General features: G+C 45.4%; 1 protein-coding gene across 19 annotated transcripts in view; it reads left to right on the top strand.

Moving 5' to 3' along the window:
- ank2b (ankyrin 2b, neuronal) overlaps positions 1-23354 on the top strand; it is a 93521-nt gene that overhangs the window by 18104 nt on the left and 52063 nt on the right. For 7 of the 19 annotated variants that reach the window (XM_062562070.1, XM_062562034.1, XM_062562041.1 and 4 more), the window contains exons 1-7: positions 7990-8280; positions 12466-12567; positions 19296-19394; positions 19873-19971; positions 20165-20263; positions 21227-21412; positions 23271-23294. In XM_062562070.1, the coding sequence (XP_062418054.1) occupies positions 8140-8280; positions 12466-12567; positions 19296-19394; positions 19873-19971; positions 20165-20263; positions 21227-21412; positions 23271-23294 (750 nt within the window). In that variant the 5' untranslated portion in view covers positions 7990-8139. Of the gene's footprint in view, positions 1-7983; positions 8281-12465; positions 12568-19295; positions 19395-19872; positions 19972-20164; positions 20264-21226; positions 21413-23270; positions 23295-23354 lie in introns of those variants that run through there. The other 12 variants (XM_062562046.1, XM_062562042.1, XM_062562036.1 and 9 more) reach the window with 7 other exon arrangements.

The following is a 23354-nucleotide window of genomic DNA, read 5'->3' as shown; positions in this document are numbered from 1 at the left end:
AGTTTTATAAGATATGGATATAGACTCTGTCGCCATATTTGTATCTTGAAGTGAAACAAGGGCAGAGCTGAGAACAACCGAATGCTGAATAGGATATATTTAGGGAAGCAAAACTGGTCAAAAGTTCACTGAAGAAGAAAATGTTGTAAGATGAAACAGGAGCATCTCCTGTACAGGAGAATGTTGTGGTAGCGACCTGTCAATCACAAGGTAGCCAGCTATGAAGCTTACCCTGCTTTTTAGTCAACATTACACCAAATGCACCATCATTTACAAAACTAACATGTTGCATGAGGAAGAATTGTAACTAGAGATCAACCATAACTGATGTTTACAATGTTAAGGGATAAATTAAAGAATAAATTCCGAGAAAGGCATCATTCTCCATTAAAATAACATATTTTAAAGACAAAGCCCAGTAATTAACTTTGTTCATGTTTGGATAAAGTTGTTTTGGTGTTGTCACTGTGTCTATTTCACATTGTTAGCATGACAGTCATGTAGATATAAATGTGTAAATATATGCATGATAAATAAATGGGTAGGATTAATATACAGCTCTATTAGAGAAAGGGCAGAACTTCCATCCTCCTCTTTTTTCCAGTGCTGTGCTTGAGATAAAGTTACAGATAAAGTGCTATTTATGTGTCTGTTAACTAAAGGAATTGTAAACAGTGTTGGCCTCATTAACTTTACCACATAAACTTTATTGAACTAAATGTTCAAATATATATACATTAGAACTGTGCAAGTTACATATTCTTGTATTGAAAATCTGTTGCTCACTGGCTCTGCATATACATAGAGATAAACCATGGGCCACAGACTGGGGAGGATTGCGTCAAGTTCGTGGCAATTTCAGGTGTTAAACGCCAAAACACAGCAAACAGGAAAGTTAATATATTCTATCTTTGGCGACAAAACTCCGTGACGCTATCAGCACCGAGATGCACGATACATCCGCATACCTTTATTGCGACCAGTCTGGGAAAGACTCCGCACTTTTAACAAACAGCATACAACCATATGTGCCTTTTTACAACATCCCATTAGGGCTGGGCGGTATACCAGTTCAAATGTTATACCGGTATACTCACGTACCGTTCATACCAGTATTACGCCAAAACAACTGACGTTGTGCTATGGCAGGTAGCAAAATGTATTTTTACACTACTTGTCTTACGTGTGTTAAGATTGAGTCATGGTAATACTATGGAAGTAAATCTGTGTCATCGGGTATTGAAAAAAAAGGTGATTGAATTCCTAGCACTGAATATTTATGCATTGAAATTATGTATCTGAATGTTTTTCAACTTTAAAATACTGCAAAAAATTCAACCTAAAAAAAATCACTGTTAAAATATTCAGCCGCGAAAAAAATCATGGTAACAATATTCAGCCCAAAAAATTCAGCCGCAAAAACACCAACATCCGGGACACTAAGGTAGAGCTATCGATTCTACATTCAAGACCAGGAGCGTGCGTCAAGCAAAAGGAGCGAGCACCCAATACAACTTGGGCTTGTCGGCAGCATGGTGACAGGATTGTAGCCATGTTCAATAATAATGGGGCTTTGAAATTCCGGAGTCTCCCAGAAAAATCTGGAGGGTTGGCATGTCTGCATCCAGGTGCAGTTCCTGTAGAAGTTGGTGAAATTCACTGAGCTGTCTGCGCCTTAGTACAAAAATGGTTGTCCAACATGAGTAGGTTTTCCACAACAAGTTTAGAGTCAATATGTCTTCCATGGTTGATACGGAGGAAAAGCAATGGCGGAAAGTTGATCTCATTAGATGTCATTTAGCTGATGTTTTCATCCAAAGCCATTTGCATTGCATTTTAACCCATTGTTTTAACATTTTGCCCGGGGAGCAATTAGGGGTTGGGTATTTTGCTCAAGCGCACTTTGACATGGCGCATGGGGCAGCCAGGATTCAAACCACTGATCTTGCAGTTCCCAGCAAACCCTCTCTACTCCATGCGCCACCAACCGCCTTTTTAGGGTGATAAACCATACCCTCTCTCTGTCGCGTCAGGCGCGAATATGCAATACTTGCGAATTGACCACAAATGACATTCGCAAAGCAGCAGGGCGACAGAAAAATGGAGAAAGAGAGAAAACACTTTTGTTTACATTTTAATTCTCATCCAGACGTTGGAGTTGAACCAAAGTTATCAATAACCTGCAATACTGAAAGTGTTTTCAATAGGAAATCCTATCACGATTCTGAATATCCACCTCGCCAAAGATACCCGTTACCTCTCTTGGCATTGCCCTAAGAACTCCTCAAGCTTCCAAGTAGCCAGTGGTGCTGACTGATCAGAACAGAATCAGATTGGTGCCCAATTCATTCGCAATAAAATGCTCATCTAGGGACTGAAAAGTCATTCATCACTGAAGGAACATTTTCATTTCAAGCAATATTGTCTACAATGTATTCTCTTGTAGTGATGTGTCGTTTGAACGAATCCTTAGAAGGACTCGGAGTCCTCTCAAAGAGAGATTCCTTCATTTTCTTTTGGCCGTGCATCGGGACTGTTGCATAGGCTCAGTCAATGAAACAGAAATTATTTGTTCATTTCCCCCACTAGGTTTTCGGGTATGAGTCTTTGGATCATTTTTCACATGACCTGCATAGGCTCAGTACTGGTGGATAGAGGAAACAGAAATGATTCATTCATTCAACGACTGGTTCTTTGTATGAGTCTTTGGATACTTTTTTTTACGTGACTTGCATTGGTTTGGTAGAGGAAATAGTTACTTCATTCCATTCGCTGTTTTAAAAAGACGTGAACGATATTCGTTCAGTCATACTGGCTGGTTTTGTTATTTTGACTTAATGTTTACACTTACAGTTAGTGCACTGTAATTGTTTGCCATGATAATTAAATGCTAGTGTGATAATAAAAAAACATTTCAAATCATCAAAAACTGTTTAGCTGGTTTTCATGCACTAACCTACATTAGAATATGATACGTGTTTACAGTGGACGTATTTAGGCCACGGAATTGGCTATAACACCCCCGAGATTCATTCATTTTACTGAACAAGATTCAAAGAACCAGTAAAATTATCCAAACATCCCATCCGTACTACAGTGGTTATTGTACAGCCATACATTCAGCCTCCTTCCAAAAACAAAATTCTCTTTGACATGAGTTGTGGACGGATGCCTATTTAGTTTCAAGGCCTTGCAGTAAATCTGGATATTGCATACTGCTAAAGCTCTTATTGCCGACAGCTTCCCATGGACTTATATTATAGTGTGTATTGGGGTAACCTTGGTTCAGAAGTTGGAGTTTGTCCCCCAACAATCCAGTGTTGTGTCCTGGGGTAAGATGCTGAACCCCAATTTGCTTCTGAAGACTTAACAACTTGAGTGTGCTAAAAGTGAATATATGATTTTCAAATGCAAGCACAAGCGATGCTTTCTTTTTCTGCTCTGACCCCTGCAGCTTTACAATATTTATCTGTTCTGCAGGAAACGCCACTCTTATTCTTGTCTGTTTTCCATCAATTTCAGGCCACAACTGGGTGCCAATCTGATGCAATTTAGGGTGGAATGTCAGTGGTGGAGATGTGGATAATGATCCCTCACACCACAAATCCTGTCCCCACACAAACCCCCACTAATGGAATAGGGATGTTGAGCATGCACCACTGTTTGATGCTGAACTGGGATTGGCAAAATCCTGGATTAGAGTTTCCTGTTGCACTATGGGACTGTGCAGCTCAGGGATTTACCAATTTTGTTGCTAGGGCAACCAAAAGAGGGACAATCCAGTACGAAGAACAGGGTCTACGCTTAGTGTGCAGAGGCAAAATGTTAAATAGCACTCTAGAAGGGCAATGGCCAGGGATGCCTTTTGGGCTTTCTACGGTACATTTTAAACAATATTCTTCTTTCCCTTAAAGTTAATTAATGGAGCCAGTGGTTGTTGGTCTTCCTAGGTCTCTACAAGATCTTGTCATATGGAGTTTATACCTTTCCCTCTGTGAATTTCTGGATGTGAAATAAAAGCACATGAACCCAGCGGCTCTCAGACCCTATCGCCACAGTGGTGTGGTTTAAAATTGGATGTGCAATGCAATATAGCAGCTGATGGTGTGGATTAGTTATGCAAGGGGAAAGATCACCCAAAGGAGCTTAGCTTGACCGATATCTGCCTGAAATTCTTTTTGGAGAATTGAAGAGTTTACGAGTTCACTTAATGGACAACACTTACTTGTTGCGAATTTGCCATCGTGATTTGGCATCAAAACTCTGAACAATGACAACAATTATTCCTATTCTTCTTCTTATAGAGTCTTTTTTCTCTTTGTAAATGAGACAGGTTAGGATTTTATTTTATTTTATTATATTATTATATAGTTGTATTTATATTTAAGGTAGAGACAGAATCATGAAAGAAAAGCATAGCATCTCAACCTCATGCAGTGTAAGGGGGTACTCAAGGTGTAATATTACTACCTGGAGACTGTATAGTTAATTATTTCTATTATTCATTTGTGGAGCTGTACTTCCTTCTCCTCTCATTATGCTTATCCTTGCTCCCCTCTGTCTTATTGTCTGCTGTCTTGTCCAGTCAGAGTCATTTCTCATCTCATCTCTTATTCAGCTCTATGGGGCTTGCTTTTTTGGTCAGGCTCATCATCTCTCCACACGACAGCCTTTATCCTGTGTTTTTTTTTCACAGGCCATGCTAGGTTGTAGGGTTTGTAAAAATAATATTACCACACCAAATCAATTAAAACGGGCTAACAAGGATTCATTTGCCCTACTGGATCCGGTCCATCAAGTACCAGGTGGTGGTGGCTCGTAAAGAGGCTTTCTTCAAGCTCTGTACCATTATCCTCTGTGTTCAAGTCAATCTTCAATTCAACATGTCAGTCCCATATCTTGGAAAATAGAGACATCCAACGTGTGGTTATGCTGCCACTGTCTTGTTTAAAACTAACCAATTTGTAACTCTCAAAACTGTTTGACGCAGAAAAGACATTTAGGCAAGTTCCTTATGTTTTAGCGAAAGAACAATACAAAGATATTGTTTCAGAATCTGTGTTTCCATACCAAGCTTGCATCCAATTTTGTCAATTCATCCTTTCATTTATTTTTCATAACGCAGCAGGTTAAACGGTAACAGTTCCTTCTGTATAGGCTGCTGAGTGTACTACTCATTAATACATCACTCTGGCAGTAAAATGCTTCATACAGTATGGTTCATATTTAATCACAGATAATTGTTTTGCCTGGCTAACTCAATGCACTTCTACACAATTCTGTAAGATGAAATACTTTCTTTCCGTCCCCTATTCTTAGTCTGTGTCCTAGCTCAGCTTTTTAGGAGTCCGTTGCCCGATCCGAGCCAACGAGCTATCAAACGGGCTAACTGCTAGCATCATGTACCGCTGGAAGCGGTAGTCATCCAGGTGCAGTTCCTGTAGAAGTTGGTGTAATTCACTGAGCTGTTTGCACCTTAGTACAAAAATACGACTCCGTTTGGTTGTCCGACATGAGTAGGACGTTCACAACAAGTATAGAGTCAATATGTTGTCCATGGTTGATGTGGAGGAAAACCAACGGCGGAAAGTTGATTTGTCTCATTAAATGTCATTTAGCTGATGTTTTCATCCAAAGCCACTTAAATTGCATTTTTAACCCATTGTTTTAACATTTTGCCCGGGGAGCAATTAGGGGTTGGGCATCTTGCTCAAGCACGCTTTGACATAGCGCATGGGGCAGTCAGGATTCAAACCACCAATCTTGCAGTTCCCAGCAAACCCTCTCTAGTCCAAGCTCCACCATCTCCCTTTCAGGGTGATAAACCACACCCTCTCTCTGTCGCGTCAGGCGCGGATATGAGATACTTGCGAATTGACCAAAAATGACATTTGCGAAGCAGCAGGGGGACAGAAAAATGGAGAAAGATAGCAAACTATTGGTTTACATTTTAATTCTCTTCCAGACGTTGGAGTTGAACCAAAGTTTTCAATAACCTGCATCACTGAAAGTGTATTTTTTTTTCAAAAGGAAATCCAGAACAAAACATGGACATCTCAGACTGAAAAGTGCTTACACAGTGAACCTCTGATGAGTGCTCAGTGCTGACAAGGGTCTAGGTTTGGTCTCATGGTACCTCAGCTTTAGCCAGTAATAGCAAACCAGTTTCCTGCATTGATTTATGTAGCCTACTAAGATAAATCTGTAGGTCTACATTCACATTTAAAAACTTAGATATTAAAGGATATAGATAAAGATATTTGATTTTTGTGATTAAAATCAAGAAAACACATTTAACAGAACACAATTTAAAACAGGATGTGTTAAAAATCAATTTTCTGCTTCAGTAAAACCCCATGAATTGTTATTCTAAAACCTCTCTGCCCTTTCCCCTGCTTGTAACGACACACATGCTCACATTTCCCCCCATAGAGGGAACATGTAGCAATACAATACCCATCGCTCCTCCTCTGCCTCCTCGCTGCTGCAGCCAGTGAGCCATATGGTCCCTCATAGATTAAAAGGGTTTGTTGTCTACGACTGTCCCGCCCAGTGGATTACACTCCCACAGAGGGAATGCTGGAGGGGGTTGGATGGGAAGGGGGATTTCTGTGGCATGTGGTATTGTTTCAAGATTTTGGCGTTTTCAAAATATTGTATTGCTTTCTCTTCCAAGTCCAGGTTTGACCTGTCTCCTTTAACCATACACACACAAACATCCATTGACTCATTTGTTGTGGCTGCACTAATTGGATGAGTGTTTTGGCAGATGATGGCTGTTTAGAGGGGAGATGGAATGGGACATTAAGTCAATTACATCGGTGAGAAGGTTACTGGAACTGGAAAGGCAATGTTAAGTGACATAAAAGTAGAAGGCCATTCATAATGCACTTTTGTAGTCTTCTGACCACTCAAAGCGCTTTAACACTACATGACATCATTTACACCCATTCATACACTGATGACAGGACCTACCATACACAGTGGCACCTGCCGATCAGTAACTAACATTCACACACTGTAGTCACAGCTAGAGGACAACATTGACCTCCCTGATGTCATCAGCCGAGGAGACATACACATGGGGTGACAACAAAACATACATCTGGATGGATGCATGGATAGGACATTCAGACAGCGGGCACCTGCTGAAGCTCTTATTAAATAGTATAACATAAATGCTGTAAAACGACAAATTGCCATGAAAATGTCTGTGTGAATATATTTTCGCTTTCAGTCCAAGTGAATCAATACAGCTCTGGGCCACTGTCTGACACATATCTGCATTAGTAAATCACCAAGCCTGATATCATTAACTGATAGTGAACATTATAAGGTCATTTAAATAAAAACATACAACAAAATTAAGTTGGTGACTCTTAAGAACAGCAGTGACAGTCACAAAAGAATGTATAAAAACATTAACCACACAACATAAAATAAATATAAATTAGATGAGACATAAAAACACTTAAAAAGTGAAAAAGGCACTTTTTTACAAAGTGACGTGTTATTCTCTGTTTGTCACCCCTGCAGCACTTTAAGTTGGGTGGGGTGTTGAGTGAGGGTGTGATGGAGAAAACCGGTCAAGGGGAAAAGCCTTCTTTTGGAGGTGGCCAGCATCAGGAAGGGTGACTCCCACAATCCTGTGTGCTTTTCTAACCAAATTAGCATGAATGCAATGGGTTTCCCAGACAAATAGTTTTAGTTCCTTTTTTTTAAATTTAGTGTGCTTAATTTGACAAAGATTACATACGGTCACAAAATATTTTCACATATAGGCGACATGCTCAATGTGTCTTTGAATCCCCCTCCTGCATTAGCTTCCCAACCACCACCCTCTGCGCTTTCTCTCGAGGTGCATAGCTCGGCTGGTGGTTATAAAAATAGTCAAGGTTAGGGGGGTGTTGGTCAATGTGAGAATTGTAATTAGCCATGAGGAAGCGCTAGCACTCTGCTCGAGGTGGCAGTGCAACAAGGACTAAAATGCTGCCCAGGCCGAAGGCAACTGAGTTTTAGCAATGACTGAGGGGGTCACCCCCACTGGGTGTAAGTTTTTAGGGGGAAGGGAGCAAAACTTGGATTATCCGAGTGGGATTACTTTACCTTTGGCTGGGATAGACTTTTAAATCTTTAAGCATGGACAAGTTGGCCATGTGTAATGTGTGTGGTTCTGACAAGGGCCTGATGACAGCTGGGAGCCAATGTCACCGGGACCAGAATGCTTTGCCAGACTACTACTGTGTGGAGCACTTTCCTGAACAGCCACCATTAATGCTGGTAAGAACCCACACCAGCAGGTGCAGAATACAACTTGGGATTGACAAGAAGGTTTTGATCTAACTTTTTAAAGCGGAAACATAGAAGTAAGTGTCTGCCCTCACTTTCAAAGCTAAAGGTACTTCTATTTTTAGGCACCATCTTGATAACCGGACTGTTTTTGTGGCTGTCACTAACGAGATGTGCATTTTGTATGCAGCAGATGCATTTTTCTGTTTCACTTGAAGTAATGTATAACTGATTTTGGACTTGTTGTTCTGACTTCAGAATCAAGTTGGATTAGCGCCAAAGTATTACAATGAGGAGATGATTTTAGTGTTGAAAATATGAGGAGCTTGTATCTGTGCATGGGGTGTTGTTATTTGCCAGTGGGAAATTTTTACTCATAAACTTACCATCTGCGTGTGGAGTCTAGTGGCTAATTTTAAAAAACAATTTAATTAATTTAGCAGAATGCTACTGCTGCTGCTGGGAATACAAGAAAAAAAGTATTGCTCACTTCTGTAAAAATATGTCTGGAAGGCAAAAACATTTCTTGTGTTTCTAAAAGAGGTTTCTTGAGTGATTTTTGTTTTGGGGGTTTTCAACTATAATATGGTGGAACTTTATTTTCTATAACCCTCGGTTGCAAAGCTAGATCTCAAAATATTTGCTTTTTAATGAAACAACGTTGTGCTAGCTGAACTCATTGTGAAATACCACAAAATTATACCTAACAGAAACATCAGTAACCTTTCGGCGGTGCCATTGAGTCCGGCATCGTTTCCTGTCGCCAGTGCCCCCAAATCCAGCACTCAGGTTCCAGTCGCCTGGACCACTGATTCTGGCTGCGCACTTCTCAAGGACGGCGGAACAGATTCTCCTGCCGTCTGTCTGTCCTCAAGACTGCATACCACCCTGGAGATCCACTGGGTCCTCTCTCGGGCCAACGCCCCGACGACACATGCCCGCCCTGCCCTTCTTCTGGTCTTCCTCGGAGGGCTTCAGCCCGCCCACCAACCTTCCCTTGTATAACGACTGGTCCAGGCTAACCTGAGCCAGCCCTAACTGTAAACGTCCTGAGAGGCAGTACAGAGACTAGGGTTGCCACCCGTTCCTTAAAATATGGAATCGTCCCGTATTTGAATCAAAACGGCACAGGGTTTGTCCCATATTTTTTATGTCAATGCAGCATCCCCTGCAAATAATACATTACATTACGTTTAGCTGACGCTTTTATCCAAAGCGACTTACAATAAGTGCATTTCAACCTAGAAAGTGCAATTTTTGTCAAATGAGCCATTTCATAACTTGTCATAGATAAGTGCCATAATAAGTACAATTTAAGTGCTACAATTTGTTAGCGTTTTAGTCGAGGTACAGTCTGAAGAGGTGTGTCTTGAGTTTGCGGCGGAAAATGTAAAGGCTCTCTGCAGTCTTGACATCAGAGAGCTCATTCCACCATTTGGGAGCCAGGACAGCAAAGAGAGAGGAAGGAACAAGCAGCTTGGCAGATGCAGAGCGGAGTGTGTGGGTTGGGATGTAGGTTTTGATCATGTCCTGGATGTAGACTGGACCCGATCCATTCACCGCATGATACGTGAGCACCAATGCTTTGAACTGCATGCGGGCAGCCACCGGTAACCAGTGAGGAGAATGGAAATGTGGAGTGGGAGAATTTTGGAAGATTGTAGACCAGTCGAGCTGCTACATTCTGGATGAGCTGCAGAGGTCGAAGGGCGGTAGCAGGGACACCTGCCAGGAGAGTGTTACAATAGTCAAGGCGGGAGATGAGCCTGAATCAGTACCTGCGCTGCCTTCTGAGTGAGAAGGGGTCATATTCTGTATTCTGTTGTAGAAAAGCATCACAAGGCTCCTGCTGGACGCCCTGCAGTTTGAGCGTGTATCTACAGGATTGTGTTGTCGCATTCACCTCCCCATCCACACCTACACTCACCCCCTCCCTCCCGTGATCGATCAGCTGGGCTTCGCCCATCCCCTCCCCCACCTGACTGACCGGTTGGGCCCCACTCACCCCTTCAGCTGACTTCCCACCGACTTTCTGAGCCCCCCTCACCCATTCACTTGACTCCCCACCGGCCTTCTGAGCCCCACTCACCCCTTCACTTGACTCCCCACCGGCCTTCTGAGCCCCACTCACCCCTTCACTTGACTCCTCACCGGCCTTCTGAGCCCCACTCACCCCTTCACCTGACTCCCCACCGGCCTTCTGAGCCCCACTCACCCCTTCACCTGACTCCCCACCGACCTTCTGAGCCCCACTCACCCTTTCACCTGACTCCCCACCGGCATTCTGAGCCCCACTCACCCCTTCACCTGACTCCCCACCGACCTTCTGAGCCCCACTCACCACTTCGCCCGACTCCTCACCGACCTGCTGGGCCTCACCAGCCGCCCCTTCCTCCCTGGCACCCCCGGCACCCTCCCGGTTCTGGTTCTGAGGGGAGGGAGTCTTCACTGGGCAAGACCTCGCCAGGTGTCCCTCTCCACCACACCGGAAACACCTCCCATCGTCCAATGTGGCGAACATGACATAGTCAAACCCGTCGATCCTCACCTTGATCACCAAGTTGAGAGCCTGGGTCTTGTGAGGACCATGTGGAGCTCTCTCCTGTGCGACACCACATGTCTCAGCAGAGGAGACCTACACCCTGAGGAAACCTTCCCCATTTGGGACACCACCGTCCCGTGCTTCACCAGCTCGCCGAGCAGCGCATCGTCCGGTACGAACGGCGGAACGTTCAAGACCGTGACTCTGACCGCCGGCTCGGCGAGAGGCAGCACGGGAAAGAGGAACAACATGCAACTGCCAATGCCAACAGTCCAAAACTTATCCCACAAGAACTTGATGATCATCAAATTCTTAAAAAAACAAAAAACACAGTCAGTGACAGGTGGCTGTGTGGCAAGACACCGCTGCTGCTGTGTCCAGTGAAAACACCTGACTACAGTCGGTTAATGGCTCTGCCACGCTGTATTACTCTATTGCGGTCATGTGGACCGCATTAAAAGAAATAATGCACTTCTACAGGGGGCGTTATGGTAAACGGGCTTTCAGCCTTAAAGGCACTAATCGCCTAGCTATGAAGTGTCATATTCCAAACGGTCTTTAAACCAGATCCAAGATGCGTAACAGTCTTTTTCCATTTGATCCTAGTTCAGATTGACCTCCTCTATACGCTTGTACATTCCCAACAAATATTACTGCACAGTTTGAGAAAATTGAAGGAGAAAATCAGTCAAATGTACATTGTATTTATCAATTATCCCCAGACCGTACATCCCGTGGTCTGCACTGAATGTGACAAAGGACCAACTGATTTGACTTTCTCTTATTTCAAACTGTACAGTAAAGGTTTATGGAAATACAAATGGGCATAGAGGAAAGGGAAATGCCGAATAACATGTCATTCTATTCATTCATGATTTTACTTTAACTTTTCTCAAAAGCTACGCAGTTAAATTTTATGGAAATGTATATGGTTATAGATGAGGTCAACATGAACCAGGATCAAGTGTAAATATAGTGTTACCCATCTTGGATCTGATTAAAGACAGTTTAAAGTTTAAGAAAAAACGAAAATAATGGCATTATTACTAACTTTGGCTTAGATTTTCTTTAAAAAGTACACAGTAATATTTGATGGAAATGTACAACTTTATAGAGGAGGTCAACATGAAGAAGGATCAAGTGAAATCAGAGTGTTACCCAGCTTGGATCTGGTTTAAAGAGAGTTCAAGGATTGAAAAAAGACACTTCAAAGATGAGCAGTGCCTTTTGGGCTGTACAGGCCCATTTACCGTAACACCTTAAATAGAGGCGCGTTTCATTTTGAAATGCGGTCCACATGACAGCAGTTATTTCTCTAAGGTCTCCCAAACTTTAAGCCACAGTTCATTTAGCTCACTTGCCGAGCAATCCCAGGAAATCCTGGATATCTGAAGTCTGCCAACCTCTTCCAACTGTCTGCTCGCTTCTGACACTTGAGTGACTTTCTCCCTTCACAAATTTGCGAAGCTAGATTGTGAGTTGGGTTTTTAAATCCATTTGATAAATAATTTGCCATTGCGACATTGACATTGCCTGGTAACTATTATCGGCAGAAAAAGAGAATGTGACTATGTGCTTTGGGACATTTTGTAGATTGTTTAATGAAAAATGTATTTCTCTCGTGTCTCTTGCAGTCTGACAGCAACACCAGTTTCCTGAGAGCGGCGAGAGCTGGAAACATCGACAAGGTTTTGGAATATCTGAAAGGGGGAGTGGACATCGGCACCAGCAATCAGGTAGGAAACGGATCACATAACTTGGTATAGCAGTACAAACATTGTTATGCATTAGTATTTATCATTACTGTCCATGGACAGGAAAAACAGCTTAAGCTACCAATGTAAATAACAAAAATGTAAATGTTTTTACAGTTTTGTCAAAGCTGTTATAATTTCTTACTGCCGTAGAGAGTGATTGCTGGCTGCATAAGTTGCTTAGGCCAAAATGTTAAACGATTCTGTGAACACATTCAGCAGACATTGAGAAGCATTATATTATATTCTATATTATATTCTGCTTTGTTCACCATACCTTTAACATTGCATATTCATTTAATGCCTTGTTTATTAAAAAATGAGTGACATTATAATTTCACTGTGAGATCTGGGAGTTTCTCTATTTAGGTCTACTCATTATTTATTTTCCTCTAACTAATTAACATTCCAGCTTGGACGAGGGGGGAGGGGTGGGCAATGCCACCTGATAGTCCTCTCCTAGCAACAGCCATGATGACAACGTTCACATGTCTTGGAAATCTGTGGTTCTCAATTGATGTTAGCAACAAAATATTTTGAGCTCCTGTGATTTTATGCTTTTCTTTCAAACCAAGTTTATCTTGCTGGATCTCAAAGTGCCAACATTTCTTTCCTCCTAATTTATTAATTAGTCACACAATTCAGCTAGTAGTTGAGATAGTTGCCTGTACGGTGTGGGTGCGTGGGGGCTACAGACACGGCACAGGACCTCAGGGTGGCGGGTTTCAAATGCTTTTTATTTTTGCTCTGACACAATCCGCCGGTATCCCGCTCGCTCGCTCGGGGTGGCACCTCCTCGCTCGCCCGCCTCACTGTTATTATAGGGGCGAGAGGACAAACGTTAATTCACCCCAGCTGGTTGTCAAGTGTTTGCACCTGGCACTGTTCCCCGAGCCACTCCCCCTCTCTCTCTCCTTCTGCAGCCGAGCCAAAACCACGCCCGCCACCACATACCCCCACCGCCCGTCTTAGGCCGGGGAGCCGTCCGGCCTAGCTTACTCCCCCCCCCCTCCCTCCAGAGGGCGAGAGAGTAAGTCCGCCACGACCATCTGCGTCCCCGGCCTATGGACCACCTTGAAGTTAAAAGGCTGCATGGCCAGATACCACCGAGTGATCCGGGCGTTAGTATCCTTCATGCGGTGGAGCCATTGGAGCGGGGCGTGGTCCGAGCAGAGGGTGGATGGGCGTCCCAGGAGGTAGTAGCGCAGGGAGCCCACCGCCCACCGGATGGCCAGGCACTCCTTCTCCACCGTGCTGTACCTGGCCTCCCTCTCCGACAGTTTCCGGCAGATGTAGACCACGGGGCGGTCGACCCTCTCGACCTCCTGGGACAAAACGGCCCCCAGCCCTCTGTCCGACGCGTCGGTCTGCAGCACAAACGGGAGAGAAAAGTTAGGTGTGTGGAGGAGTGGCTCCCCACAGAGAGTCTGTTTTACCTTCTCAAACGCCCGCTGGCACTGCTCCAACCACTGGACCGGATCTGACGCACCTTTCCGGGTCAGGTCGGTCAAGGGGCTGGTGAGGTCCGCAAACCCGGCGATGAACCGTCTGTAGTAACCTGCCAGCCCCAAAAACCGCATCACCTCCTTTTTCGTCTTGGGGCGCGGGCAGGCTGCAATTGCCGCTGTCTTGTCTACCTGGGGACGCACCTACCCCCATCTCCAACATAGCCGCTAATTCCTCCCGAACCACTTTTCTTTTGTGTTCGGGTAGTCTGTAGGGTCGTGACCTTACCGTCACCCCGGGGGTGTCTCGATTTGGTGCGCTATCAGGTCGGTCCGGCCTGGCCGGGGGGAGAACACATCAGCAAACCGCTTCTGCAACTGGGCAATGTCTGCTCTCTGGTCCTCAGAGAGATGACCCTCACACGGGAGCGGGGTGGGATTAACCGCTTTTGGCACCTCCGGCCCCAGGTCCTCTCTTTCCGATACTGTGGAAATCAGAGAAACAGACTCCACCTCCCTCCAGGCTTTCAGGAGGTTGAGGTGGTATATTTGTGTAGCACCGCCCCTGTCAGACCGGACCACCTCATAATCGACATCCCCCACCCGGCGTGTGACCTCGAAGGGCCCTTGCCACTTAGCCAGGAGTTTTGAGTTGGATAAGGGAAGTAATACAAGTACCTTTTCTCCCGGTGTGAATTCTCGCAGCCTAGCTCCTCTGTTGTACAGCCGCTGTTGTCGTTCCTGGGCCTGGAGCAGATTCTCCCGTGACATCCTACCCAGTGTGTGGAGCTTTGCTCGCAGGTCCAGGACGTACTGGATCTCGTTTTTCCCGGGGGTCGGACCTTCCTCCCAGCTTTCTTTAATAAGGTCCAGCACCCCTCTTGGTGACCTGCCAAACAGAAGCTCAAAGGGAGAAAATTCCGTGGAGGCCTGGGGGACCTCCCGGACTGCAAACTACAGAGGATCAAGCCATTTGTCCCAATTACGTTCATCGTCGCTAATAAATTTACGGATCATGGACTTCAGCGTCCTATTCATCCGCTCTACCAACCCGTCGGTCTGGGGGTTGTACACGCTCGTGCGAACAGACTTAATGCCCAGTAACCCGTAAAGTTCTCCCAGTGTGCGCGACATGAACGAGGTGCCCTGGTCTGTTAGAATCTCTTTCGGGATTCCAACCCGGGAGATGACCTGAAACAGAGCCTGCGCGACGCTCTTTGCAGAGATATTGCGCAATGGCACTGCCTCCGGATACCGGGTTGCGTAATCCATGAGGACTAACACAAAGCGGTATCCGCGTGCGCTCCGGTGAAATGGCCCGATGAGGTCCATGCCGATGCGCTCGAACGGGACCTCCACCAACGGTAGCGGCCGCAGCGGGGCACGCGGTATGGCCGGTGAATTAACCAATTGACACTCCGGGCAGGACGTGCACCAGCGGCGCGCGTCCGCCCGGATGCCTGGCCAATAAAATCGGGCCATTATCCGGTCTAGTGTTTTCCCGTATCCCATGTGACCCGCCATCGGATTATAGTGAGCCGCCTGGAAAATCATTTCCCGGCGGCTTTTCGGCACCAGCAACTGGGTGTTTTCCTGCCCCGTTCGAGTGTCACGACTCACTCTATACAGTCTGTCCCTAATCAATGAGAAGTGCGGGTACGACAGTGCTACGTCAGGGCGCACCAAATGACCATCAATTCTTATCACTTGGTCGTAGGCTGAGCGTAGAGTATCGTCACGAGACTGCTCGAGTGGAAAATCTTCCATGGAGCGGAACTCGGGAACCGCCGGAGTTTCCTCCGGAGGCTCCGCCGGTTCCCCCTCTCCCCCGGCGGCGTCGGACGACCTCGCGTCACCGCTGAGCACAGCACAGATATCGCATGTCCCTGTCGGTCGTGAACGCACCCCCGCAGCCTGCCCCATTAGTGTGTTAAATCCCTCCCAATCCGTTCCCAAAATTACGGGGTGCGTCAGGTGGGAGCTAACCGCAACCTTTATCCTATATTTTCTCCCCCTGAACCTAAGTTCGACGGACACTATAGGATACTCGTGAATATCCCCGTGCACACACCTAATTTTCACCCGCGACGCTTCTACCAATGCCCCTGGCCGAACCAGGCTCTGGTGTATCATGGACTGCGAACAGCCCGAATCCACCATCGCCTGGCGTGTACCCCCCTGGATTCTTACCGGAACGCGGTACGTCGCTCCCGGGCCGGGGGAGGGTGATGGAGCGCCGGCAACCCGGATCACCTGCCCCACCTCCATCAGCGGGCACTCCCTCCGCAGGTGGCCGGGCTGCCCGCACCTCCAGCACTCCTGCCCTGACGATTGAGAACCTCCCGGCGGGTCAGGAAGGGTGCCAGGGCTTGCTGGGGTCGGGGGGTTCCGGTGTAGGGCCGTCGGCGCCCGCCGTGGGGCCGGTATGGGCCGCCCCGCGGTCGGCTGCTGGCTCCATCCCCGTGGCGTGGCTGCTCCTCGGATTGATGGCGGCGCGCCCTCCCGGTCGCCCCGCCCGCTGGGGTGCACCGCCAGGTGGTCCTCGGCCAGGGTGGTGGCTGCCTCCAGCGTCGGGGGGCGGTGGTAGCGGACCCACGCTGCCGTGCGGGCCGGGAGCCCCTCCACAAACTGTTCCAGCACCACCTTCTCCACGACCTCCGATGCCGTTCCTTCCCCGTTCGGCCGGAGCCACCTGGCGGCCGCGTCCCGGAGCCGCTGCCCGTAGGCGAAGGGTCGGTCCTCTGGTCCCAGCCTGGCGCTCCGGAATCGCCGCCTGTGGTCCTCGGGCAGCAGTCCCAGCCGGTCGACCACGGCCTTCCGCACCGCTGGGTAGTCCCGCCGGGCCGCCGGGGGAAGCCCCATGGCGGCCGTCTGCGCCTCCCCGGTCAGCAGCGGGAGCAGCCTAACGGCCCATTCCCCCCCCGGCCATCCGCACGCCTCCGCCGTTGCCTCGAAGGCTTCCAGGAACGCCTGGGGGTCGTCCTCCGCCGTCATGCGGTGGAGGGTCAGGCTTGCCATTGCTGATGGTCCCGGTGGTGGTGGTGATGGTCCCGACCGCTCCACCAATTGCTCCAGCGCCTGGGCCTGCCTCCCCACCTGGGCCTGGAGCATCCCCCTAAACTGCCGGTTCGCCTCCGCTTGCTCCCTCTGCATTGCCGCCAGTTCCCCCATCATTTGCCCCAGCGCGAGCACTGGTTGGGTCGGCATGCCCTGCTGCCCCTCGTCTGTCATCCTCCGCCGAGTTGGGAGCCACTGTACGGTGTGGGTGCGTGGGGGCTACAGACACGGCACAGGACCTCAGGGTGGCGGGTTTCAAATGCTTTTTATTTTTGCTCTGACACAATCCGCCGGTATCCCGCTCGCTCGCTCGGGGTGGCACCTCCTCGCTCGCCCTCCTCACTGTTATTATAGGGGCGAGAGGACAAACGTTAATTCACCCCAGCTGGTTGTCAAGTGTTTGCACCTGGCACTGTTCCCCGAGCCACTCCCCCTCTCTCTCTCCTTCTGCAGCCGAGCCAAAACCACGCCCGCCACCACATTGCCAACTTAATTTAGTTAAGTTAATTTAGTTTTGAGAAGATAATCTTTTAATTATCCTCGAAACAAAAGTAACATAATATATCTACGGTTCTCTGAATCCTGGATGACCGCCAGAGTCCTCTCCAAAATCTATAAATTCTGTTTCCAGTCCTACGGAATCTTCTCAGGAGTCCACAGGATTCTAAAAGACCAAGAACTCTGGCAGTTATCCAGGATACATAGAACGGTATTTACATTCATAAGTAGAGTTCTATTCCATCCTTCCTGACCTCCATAGGCAGTGTTTCATGCTGGATAATTTATACCAGGGGTCCCCAAACTTGTTCCTGTGAGGGCCAGATAACTTTTCCCTTCTCTGGAGGGGGCCGGGGTCAGAGAAAGTGTGACGATTGCAGTGGGTGCCTAAATGTAAACATTTATTGTTTTTCCAGAAAGCCACATATAACCAAATATTAATAATCCAGGATCTTCACAGAAAAAAAGTCAGGAAAATAAATAACATCACTTAATGAAATAAATAATAACCGCCACCGCCTCTTGACCGATGAGAGCATTGAACAAACAAATAATCGTTTGACCACTGCAAGTTAAATACCCTGCATTCTGAATCAACCTTTTCTCCATTATTCCGTTCTACTTCACAGGGGCTAGTCTAAGATTTGCGTGGCCAGACTAAAAAAAATTCATAATGCCCCTCTGGTATTGTTCAGGGGGCCGGGCCAAATGTGGAGGCGGGCCGTATTCGGCCTTAGTTTGGGGACCACTGATTTATACCAACAGAGTCACACAGGATCCATAGTACCTACTGTACATCAAATAGCGTGGCCGTAGAAACATTTTCAGTGGCTAAGAGGTTGCCTGGTGAATGTGCTTGATGATGCCCCCGAGCCCGTAGCACTCCTCTAGTTCGGTAAAGTTAGCAAGATATTCACAGATTCAGACTTCACGGTTCAATAGCTCGTCAGCGAAAGGACGATGAAACACAAACGACACCTCCCTGTAACCGTAGTTATGTCGACAACCAGCTACAACACAAATAACGTATAATTTAAACAATACGGACCAGTGCAGGAGCTGTACGAATCACATTGATCTTAACGAGTGGCCGCTCGTGAGACAAGTGCGCAGGGACCATCTGCAAAGTGCAATGCTTAAAAACATATTACAGAAAAATTCAATAACTTCACTATTATAAATGCTATAACCACCAATGAAATATGTCCATGGGCTTGTACTCATTGTACTACAACTTGTATTTTGTTTGAAAATGGCTTTTAAGTATTTTCTATGAATATATTTCAATATTTTTTGCAAATAATGTTCAATAACTCCACTGTTATGAATGGTAGAACCACCAAATTGATAGCATATGTCCATGAGCTGGTACTTGTTGTACTTCACCCTGTACTTTGTTTGAATAAAAAAATGTCAGTATTTTTTATGAATATTCTTCAATATTTATTGCAAATACCGTTCAATAGCTCCACTATTATAGAGGGTAGAGCCACCAAATTGATAGCATATGTCCACGAGCTGGTACTTGTCGAACATTTCATTTAAAAATATAAAACCCAAACCACAGTGTAATATCAATACACACAACGAGGTCACTTTTCTGTACTTTGAAATAGTATTTTAGATACAGCAGTTGTAACAACACAACACATGAGACCAGCAGGAAACATCTAGCCTGGCCTGACTTTTCCTCCCACATCTTTTTTCCAGAATGGTCTCAATGCATTGCACCTAGCAGCCAAGGAGGGCCATGTGGATCTGGTCCAGGAACTTTTGGAGCGAGGTGCCGCAGTGGATTCGGCCACAAAGGTAGGTCATCTGTCTGTCCGAGACTAATTACTTTTAATGCTGGATCATGACATATGACATATTTTGTGGAAATTAAAAAATGAAGGCTCACGGCCCTCTGGCGATTTTCGCAAAACTATTTTAGACACTGTTTGACTCTTTTTTATCTCCCTGTCGACAGGCGCTTTACTTGCAACACAATCTTACTTTGGCAAAAAAATAGAAAGTTTGATCTCATATTGAACATGCTCATCTGCAGCTTAATCCTGAACCCATATATGTTAAGCTCTTCTTAAGTTAGCCATAACATGAGTTGAAAGAAATCAGCTTTTTCTTTATTTTTCTCTGCCATCTTGACTATAATGAAGTGTGGAGAAACACTTGAGTGAAGTCAATCTTTTTGGTGTTGGGAAAGGAGGAGACTCACCTGGCAGAGATCTACACACTACTAAGTGGAAATTGTTTTTCTCATTGTCCTTATATATTTATACCAATCAAGAAAGGAAACACGGCACTTCACATATCCTCCCTAGCCGGTCAGGCTGAAGTAGTAAAGATCCTGGTTCAACGAGGAGCTGAAATCAATTCACAATCTCAGGTGAGCCTCTGAAACGGTTTAATCCTTCTATCCTCTTCAAAGGCAATGGCCATATGATTTGATGTACTGCTTGTCATTAATATCATACAAAGAGCAGACATTTTATTTTGGCTGCATCAGTTTGAGTAAATAACATGAATTATCATGGCCTTTAATATATTGGTAATCTCTTGCATCGGCTTGTGTGTTGTAGAATGGATTCACTCCTCTGTACATGGCTGCCCAGGAGAATCACATGGATGTGGTGCGACACCTGCTTGAAAATGGAGGCAACCAGAGCACTGCAACTGAGGTGAGTGTGTGTATATGTGAATATCTCAATATTAGACTATAGCTGCAACCCATTAAGTACACTATAACATTGGAAAATAATGAACGCAATAGGACTGAACACAAAACACATGCAAGGAAACTGCAAATGCCATTATTACAGATAATCTGTAAAAATTAGTATCACATTTTGTTGCATTTGTCCTGGAGATGTGGAGACCATCTACTCTTGCTTGGCATGTTAGAATTCACAACACATGCTGTCAATACTCAAAGAAAGGTACAACTAAGTTATTAGCACACAGCCTGTGGGAATGATGATATCCATAGTGGGCAGGCAAATCATCACCATGACCATCAGTAGATCACAAGTTCATTAGGATTCCTCGCTTTTGTTTTCGGTTAATTTCCAGGAAAAGTTTCACTGAAACCATTTAGTATTCGCCAAGACATTTAAGTCCTAACCAATGTACTTGACCTACTGCCTGCCCAACATTGTCATTCCTAGAGTCTCGCTGCTAAAACGATCACTTTTTGCTTCTAGTACTTTTTACCTGGGGTACCTTATGTGAATCTTATATTGAGAATTAACCAATGGCTCAACAGGTGTTACATCACATGTAGGAAGTGATAGTTCATATTGATGGATTTTTAAAAGTTTTAGGAAAAGCTTTGAAGTTAAAGCAAATGGTTGGTTAATTAAAACAGACATTTATATTATAAAGATAAAGAAAGAGTGGTTCAGAAGGGTGAATAGGACATAGCTGTGTGATTGCCTGATGGAACCGTGAAAGTACAAGATCCATAATTATAACCTCTATATTGTTTAATATTTTATGTATTTGACTGTTGGCCACCACTTGACCAACTGCTTTTTTTGCCAAATTTGATCAATATATCTTATCCAAATAAATGACAATTTTGGAGATGATACTTTTTTGAACAAGATGTAGCCAATACTCTTAAATTGTCTTTCTTCACCCAGGATGGCTTTACCCCTCTGGCCATTGCACTCCAGCAGGGCCACAACCAGGTCGTTTCTGTCCTACTAGAGAACGATACTAAATGCAAGGTCCGCCTGCCTGCCTTGCACATTGCTGCACGCAAGGACGACACCAAGTCAGCAGCACTGCTTCTCCAGAATGACCACAATGCTGATGTCCAGTCAAAGGTAAGCCCATAGAACCATTAGAGTTGAGGATGTCGGCATGTGTGGAAGTCAAGCTTATGCGGTGCTACTTGTGTTCATACTGTGGGCTTCAGACATTTACAAAATACATGAATTATGAGGTTGTAGTGGATTTGGTTTATACTCAATCCTCTGCGGATATGGTGATTATGGTGATTATAGTCCAGTAGTGTAGGCTGAGCTGTACTGTATTGATGACATAACTTCTGATGATGAGAATGTTAAAAGCTGCGAGGGAGGAAAATTAAATTAACCGTCAAGAGGTTTTCATTACATGTATGAACACGTCTTTAACACACAAACTTCAAGTCAATCTTACTTAAGTGAATGATGTTGGTGACCGAATCAGTAGCCTTTAGCTGTACGACTCCTTCTACTTGTGATCAGTCATTAAAAGTCTTTCCCAGGCTTGCACATATGCCCCTAACTTGTGTATTGGTAAATACCAGCTGTAATTTCTTCCAGAGCATATAATATAATTATCTAACAAGTGAGATATCTTGCTTCTTTCTTATCTATGTATGGAGTTGCACATCCGCAGTAGCGATCAGTTGGAATGTAAAAGTTTAGCAAACGGGGAATAGATGTATGTACTCTCAGTTACCTGTTCCAGCATTGTATGCTGTTCAGGAGGCCTTTTCAATTCTAGCATTCTATGCTAACCTCTTCTTAATAGTAAGCTGTATTAAGTGTGAAGCAGTGCCAAAAATCACGGTGTCAAAAGCTGTCAAATTAAAGAGTGTCATATTATGAAACTGTTTTGGTTTGTGAAAATAAAAAACAGAACTTATCTGGAGAAATATCGAGATAACAATCAGAGCAGGTATAAATAGAATAATCTTATTTTATGATTATGACTGAGGGTATGATAGAAGACCACATAATTGTTTTGATGTCCTTTTGACAGCTGTATTCCTGTGTATAAAGTGTTTGTGGCTCCAGCAGAGTGTCTGTGCATCTCTCTATTTCTCTCTTCCTCTCTACTTCAGTGTCTGTATGCCTGCAACGTCCCTCCTGATCCTGCCACTAACGGGGTCCCTCCCTCTGTTTCCTTTCTCTCTTTGAATGCCACCTCTCACACACTTCCCTCCTCACTGCCTCATACCTTGCTGCACCGGTGTATAAGTGTAGCACTGTCCACTGCATAGAGTGTGCCACTGTCTGCAGGTTGTATGTTGGTGTTAATCAAAGCTGCATGGAACCAAAGGGTTGGAGGGCAATCTGGGGGGAACCCGCTCTTTAGTTACTTGTTGACGTAGGAACACAGTGTTCCTCTTAAACTGGCTTTAAGTGACGTGGCTCGAGTGGAGATGATTTTCTACACAACATAGTCATTTATGCAGTTTTTTGAATGGATTGTTCCTACAGGTAAAGCTGTATATTGCAACAATTGATGCTGGGAAAAGCAATTAGCTGCCTACTAGGGTTGCCACCCATTCCTTAAAATACGGAATCGTCCCGTATTTGAGAATAAAATAGCTTGTCCAGTTTTTGAATCAATCCGCATCCAGGTCTGAATCGAAAGCGGATGCAAAAGTACCGACGACAGTGGGAGGAATCAATGGGGGATCGCAGAGTTGCGCCCGACTCGTCCCGTAACGTCCGCGCAGCCCCCCACGTCAGCCGCAGCGTCCCTTATTTGTCTGTACAAAAAGTGGAAAGTGGGACTGCCTGCCCACAACATCTTAATTTTCGACATGTAAGAGAACACTAAAGGGAAGGAGGCCACGTCACTTCACTGTTTAGTTTCAGCACAGTTGTCCTACTGTGCATTTGACTAGAGTGCAGTAATGTCTTCAAACATCCTAACTAATCTGATCTTTCCCTCTTGCTGCTTCAGATGATGGTCAATAGGACTACTGAGGTATACGCATGCTCTTTTGATCTCTACAGATTCACCTTACTGTCCCATTTTCTTATTTCC

Source organism: Pungitius pungitius, chromosome 1 (assembly GCF_949316345.1).
Source record: "Pungitius pungitius chromosome 1, fPunPun2.1, whole genome shotgun sequence".
Classification (NCBI taxonomy): Eukaryota; Metazoa; Chordata; class Actinopteri; order Perciformes; family Gasterosteidae; genus Pungitius; species Pungitius pungitius.
The sequence above is the reverse complement of the archived record's forward strand: the minus strand, read 5'-3'. Positions and strand labels throughout refer to the sequence as shown.